The following is a 6,306-nucleotide window of genomic DNA, read 5'->3' as shown; positions in this document are numbered from 1 at the left end:
ATTCTGTCGGGTTCTCAAATCTGATTGGCTGATAGTCATGAGGTATTAAAGTAATATCACCCTTTTTACCCACACGAGCAACTAGAGGACTACAGTTTAACGAATATTGCAACATAATGTAGTTTTGAGGCTTTTTTGGGCAAGAATGTAGCTGTTTAGATTGCAACTATGCAGTTTATTTAAAAGTATATATATGAACTACCTGTAAAGTTATTGTATGTAATCAGAATATAGATCGGAATAAAACTAAACTTTGGTCGAGGTAATCAGAATCTAGGTGGCACTAAAATATATTCTGAATAAAGCTGTACACAGTAGAGCAGGTAATTAGAATATAGTTTTTAATTATACTGTAAACTTTGGCATATGTCATTAGAATATTATTAGGAAAAGATTTATATGTACTTTGGTGTAATCAGTTCTTCAGACAAATAAAAGATTTGGAGCAAGTGCTACTAAAGTGGAGATTTCAGATAGATAATCTGCAATACAATTATCACACATTTTCTCTCGTTTTCTTTCAACTCGTCAATAGCCCCTTTCACACAGTGATACCCGTAAATATCCGGAAAATTTACAGAACGACTTTACCAGTAGATTTAAAAAAGCGCTGTTCACGCAGGCATGGATGTTACGGATTTTTTCCGGAAAAGACTGTTCACACATCCATTCCAAAATACCGGTAAATTCTGACATCATTAACCAGAAATTACCTCTAAATGGATGCGCTTGTATTTGTAAACATTTGACTACATTACAAACTCTGGATGGATCAGTGTTGTGAACAACTTCGATGAAAACATATAGAGAAACACTTTCGCATGTCGAGATGTTCATGATGTGTGTGTGTGTGTGTGTGTGTGTGTGTGTCATCAGATGCTGCTTTACGGGCACACGCGACGCAGAGCTTGAAGGTAAACAAACAACGGCTTATCATAAGCATATTATCGATACTTATTTACACCGTTGGCATTAAGATAAACATATAAACGTTATCTGACTAACATCTAGCAGCTAAGATCTGTCTGGAAAAATATTCAAAGGCTTTCATTTTTATAAACCGCGCAGACGTGAATGCATTTGAGTGTTCTGATTGGCTAAAGTAGATGTCTCACATCAGCCCGTTCTAGAAGTGCACACGCTCTTTCCGGCAATCTTCTTTTTGCGTTCACACAGCGCAGCATTCTGGCAAATAACCGGTAATGTTACAACTTCTCTTTCCGGAAAATAGCCGGAACTAATTTACCGGTATTTTCAAAAAGGGCCTGATCACACATACAGACCTTTCCGGAAAATTGCCGGTAATTTTCCGGAAATGTCTGTATGTGTGAAAGGGGCTAATGAGAAGAGATTTTATGGAAGCAAAAAAAAGTCCATTATCTCTCAAATAAAAATTGCATGAAAAAAATAAATTTGTATTTTGGGGAAACTCTGCTTGAAATTATCTGTATTATTAAATTGTTCATTTCTTACAGTAAAAACATACAAAAAATAAGAAATTAAGTCAAAAGAACTTGTGGTAACCATGCCATTAAACACTGTTGAAAAAGCTTACCTTACTGAACCTGGAATATTCCTTAAAGTCTTTCTCCAAAAGCAAAACAAACAAAAGAAAGTCCTGGTTATTCTTGCCCGTGGACCTTCGTGATGATTACAGCATGGACAGAGTTTTACAACATCAGCACAACGTCCCCGACTCTGGGGCTGCGAGTGAAACAACATGGCTCCGTTCACTTTTACAGGCATGAGATGATATCATTCAGAGTTTTACCAAGCGCCTGTTAAAAGGGTACGTCCATCTACTCAGGAAGTATCCATCCGTCATCCGTCCGGGAACGCTCTCAGACCGAAGACTGGTCCCAAACCTACACCACCACCAGGATAAAGAGGTCACTTCAACAATTCAACTTTCGCTGTCTGACGCAAACATCAAAGGATGCCCATTTAACGTCTGGTTTTCCCCAGAGACTCTTAACTTTCTTTAGAAGATATTTAACTATAAAGCTGCGGATGTTGATGCATTTGTTTTGTTTGTGCATGCATGAACGTCGATGTGCGCGCCGCTAGAAGGACACACAGTTTACGTGGCAGTGTCTCATGCGTACCTTGTTGACGGGGGTCAGCTGGGTGCGTACAGAGCTAGTGTGCAGTCGTGTCCGCTCGCGGTCTCTCTCGCTGCCGCTGCTCTCGAAGCGACCGGGAGACCTCTCTCTGCGGCTGTCTAGCACCGGACGGCCCGGGGATTTCTCTCGCTCCAGGGGCCGGGCTGGAGATTTGTCTCTCCGGAACTCGGTGCGGCCCTCGCGGTAGCGGTGAGGAGTGCTGGGCTCGCGGTGCAGGGGCCCCTCCTGGGCTCCAGGACTCGAGGCCAGACGTTTGGAGATGTGCTCGTTGTATGTTGGTGGACCGCGCTTGTTGGGGCTGCTGTGGAGATTCGGGTAAATGCATGATGCTTTGACTGCACACAAGATGATTCATAACATGCATGTGAAGTGTTAAAGTACACATGAGGTCAAATCTAACCATATTGATTTGGTCAGCTTCACATTGCTAGTTTTGTGGTTAACAATTAATTTATGCACGTCATTAAGACCAAATGCCCTTGTAATCTGAAATTGAAATCTTGAAATGCACTTCCTGTGCTGTGTTTCAGTTCAATTCTCAGTAAGGATGCAATGATTAATCGATTTCACTATTAACCACGATTTAATTCGTCACGGTTAATTAATCGTAAAGGCTTTTTAACACTGCGTTTCAGCATGGAACAACTAAACAAAGTTACGCCAACTGTGCGCTAGTCAGTGTTGGGTAAGTTACTTTAAATACGTAATAGATTACAAATTACTGACTACTACTACAAAATTGTAATCAGATTACATTACTAATTACTTCCTGTAAAAAGTAATCAGAATACTTATTACTTTATTTTGAAGTTATTTTAAAAACATAAAAATATGCCAGAAGGTATCTTCAATCCCAAACCTGCACAGCAATCCAATTTAGTCTGTTTAGGCTGAGTTTAGGCACCGGTGTCCTCCTTGGTGACGAGTATTGTAAATAATGTTTTCGGTTCAAGTGCTTGCAGTTGCTGGTCGAGTTGAAAGTAATCTAAAATTTATAAGAAAACTGGACATTGACTGAATTCCACAGCAGTATTTTTGTTTTTACACTTAATAAAATCAAAGTAATGTCTGAATTTCAGTTGACGAAGCAGCCACTGTCGTAAGTAACCATTTCAGCTCGCTTTCTCCAGCAATAGGGTATATGCCGAGCTAGTGCTGTTCCCATGCTGATACACTTCCGGTGACCTGTTATTGGGAACTTTTTTCCATTTTTTACGGTTCCTTATACAGCATCGATGTTGTAATGTCATTTAAATACATTCAGTTAAATAAACTTTAGCATTTATTTGGTTGCTCAAGCATAAAACGAGACAAGAAGCTGTTTACTTGTACGCGCCCGTCAGAATCGGCAGACTAACGCAGAAGCTCCATTGAATATACTGGGGTAAAATAAATGCTCATATTATAAAGATATGGCGGGGGAAATATAATTTAATGCATTGCTTATTGTACAATCTGAGACCCACTTTAAATTGGATATCACTCAGCAAGTGAAGATCGCTGATTTTTAAAGAAAACAGATTTTGCATTGGCATTCAATTCGCCGGAAGCGCTTAACCCAGGTTACTGGCAAATTAAAAGTCCTATTAGCATGCTTCGGCATATACCCCATTTAAAAGCGCCTGTTTATTAAATGACTGCGCAGCGGAAAACGTGATTTAAAAGAAGCATTTTTTTCTGCTAAAAACTATATTTGTGACGCAAGTAACGCAATTACACTGACTGTAGCAACAGTAATCAAATTACATGAATTTAAAATGTAATTCGTTACTTTACTGCATTCCTCAAAAATGTCATTAGAATACAGTACAGTTACACTTAACTCTGGCTCTAGTTTGAAGTTCTGAGTTTGTACACTGAGGCTAATACGTACACTGGTTTAACTATAGCTGAGGCTATTAACTAAGGGCCGTTCACGTTACTGCATCTTTTGTGTGCAAGTTCCAAGTGAAAATTGCATCTAGTTGAACGAATGCCACAAGCGCACCGCAAGTCTCGTGACAAGAACTGACCGATCCGCTTCATACTTTTTATAGACTATACACATTTCTACTCTGAAGAGAAAAAAAAAATTCTAAATGAAAATACCAAACATTTTTGTAATATAGTTAATGAAATGTGCCTTGAAGATGGAGATTTAGCAGTCTTTCACTATATTTGATCTCTTTAAAAGGAAAATACATTTACATTTACATTTACATTTAGTCATTTAGCAGACGCTTTTATCCAAAGCGACTTACAAATGAGGACAAGGAAGCAATTTACACCACTAAGAGCAACAATGAATAAGTACTAAAGGCAAGTTTCAGGTCTGTAAAGTCTAAGAAGGGAAGTGTTAGTAATTTTTTTTTTTTTTTTTTGTACAGTTAGTGTGATATTCAAATAGGCAATTGCAGATTAGGAAGTGAAGTGGAGACTAAATAGTTGAGTTTTTAGTCGTTTCTTGAAAATAGCGAGTGACTCTGCTGTTCTGATGCAGTTAGGGAGTTCATTCCACCAACTGGGCAGATTGAGCGTGAGCGTTCGCGAAAGTGATTTTTTTCCTCTTTGGGATGGAACCACGAGGCGACGTTCATTCACAGAACGCAAGTTTCTGGAGGGCACATAGATCTGCAGAAGTGAGTGCAGATAAGAAGGTGCTAGGCCAGAAGTCACTTTGTAGGCAAACATCAGAGTTTTGAATTTGATGCGAGCAGCAACTGGCAGCCAGTGCAAACGGACTAGCAGCGGAGTGACATGTGCTCGTTTAGGTTCATTGAAGACAACTCGTGCTGCTGCATTCTGGAGCAGTTGAAGAGGCTTGATAGAGTTAGCTGGAAGCCCAGCTAGTAGAGAGTTGCAGTAGGAAGAGACAACTTCTATGTACCAACAAAGGGTAAACACAAGTAACAGATACAAATCCAAGGTCTTGCCAAAATAAAATAAAATACTTATAAATAAAACAAAAAATACTAATTATGCTACTTAGATTCACAGTAGACAAAAACTATTTTTTAATACTTTATATTTTAATTTATTTATTATTCTGACATTTATTTTCAATGTAAAATTATTACTTATGTTTCAATGTCAAAAAGGTTTTTCACTTATTTTTAAATCCAAAGAGAAATGAACAATTGTTTGTTTTTAATATTATTATGTGCTATGTTATTTTGAGCTGCAATAAATAACACTTTCTCACTATACAGAGTTTTCATGTGATTTTCTACACTAGTAGTGTTCTGAACTGTAAATAAAATGTGTTTATTCCTCAGACTAGATTGGTAAAACCAAAATCTATAATCATTGCATCCCTAATTCTCAGATAACTTAAGTCTGAGATATTGAGTGTGGTTAATATACTTCAGTCACGTCCACTGTTTTCTCATTTAATATTCAGTTTCCCTAAGAAACTGCATCACAACTTAAAAAAAAAATTAAAAAAATACAGTCACAGCTTCCAGTTCATGCAGACTTTAAAGATGGATGTTTTTGTGAAATGGTTTTACCCAAGCAAAAAAAAAAAATATTGTCTTGTTTTCAGAAACAAGTCAACATTAATCTGCCAATGGGGTAGTCACAAAAAAAAAAAAAAAAAAAAGAATCTTGATTTAAAGCATTCATTTGGACATTATTTCTGAAAAGACAATATTTATTTGCTTGTCTCGAATTGTTTCTTAATTTAATATTTTTTTGATATTTGGACTAGAATCAAGACAAAAACTTGTTCCAAACCTTTATGAGTTTTTTTTTTCCTTCTGTTAAACACAAAGGAATATATTTTGAAGAAAGCCAAAACCTGGAACCATTGAGTTCCATAGTATTTCCTACTATGAATGGTTACTGATTTTCCGCTATCTTTATCATTTCTTCTTTAGTGGTCAACAGAAGACAGAAACTCAACAGTTTGGAAGCAAGAGAGAGAAAATAGTGTGTAAATGTTTGGGTGAACTATCCCTTTTAACCCTAATGCTGTGTGTAGCTTTTTAATTCTTTGTTAGACATATTGAATTTTCCAGAATGAAAATTCAGAGATTTACTAAAATCAAAATGTGATAGAAAGCTGACATGAGCCACATTGAAAATCTAGAGCAGAGGCACCCAAACACTTTCTTATAAAGGGCTAAAAACTAAACCTGATTGAGGGTTGTGGGCCGAAAGGTAAATTAAATCACAATATCTGTAAAATAAGTACCTGTCATTC

General features: G+C 37.3%; 2 protein-coding genes across 16 annotated transcripts in view; both read right to left on the bottom strand.

Annotated features, from left to right (window-relative positions):
* gcn1 (GCN1 activator of EIF2AK4) overlaps nt 1–6,306 on the bottom strand; it is a 779,792-nt gene that overhangs the window by 363,078 nt on the left and 410,408 nt on the right. The window lies entirely within an intron of this gene.
* The window catches only part of citb (citron rho-interacting serine/threonine kinase b), a 135,385-nt gene continuing 130,509 nt past the window's right edge, over nt 1,431–6,306 (bottom strand). For 4 of the 15 annotated variants that reach the window (XM_068223087.2, XM_009303725.5, XM_073910035.1 and 1 more), the window contains 2 exons: nt 2,106–2,424; nt 1,431–1,865 (listed from right to left, as the gene is read on the bottom strand). In XM_068223087.2, coding sequence (XP_068079188.1) covers nt 1,842–1,865; nt 2,106–2,424 — 343 coding nt within the window. In that variant the 3' untranslated portion in view covers nt 1,431–1,841. Of the gene's footprint in view, nt 1,866–1,976; nt 2,459–6,306 lie in introns of those variants that run through there. The other 11 variants (XM_021478361.3, XM_068223088.2, XM_068223089.2 and 8 more) reach the window with 4 other exon arrangements.

The sequence above is a fragment of the Danio rerio genome, chromosome 8 (assembly GCF_049306965.1).
Source record: "Danio rerio strain Tuebingen ecotype United States chromosome 8, GRCz12tu, whole genome shotgun sequence".
Classification (NCBI taxonomy): domain Eukaryota; kingdom Metazoa; phylum Chordata; class Actinopteri; order Cypriniformes; family Danionidae; genus Danio; species Danio rerio.
The sequence above is the reverse complement of the archived record's forward strand: the minus strand, read 5'-3'. Positions and strand labels throughout refer to the sequence as shown.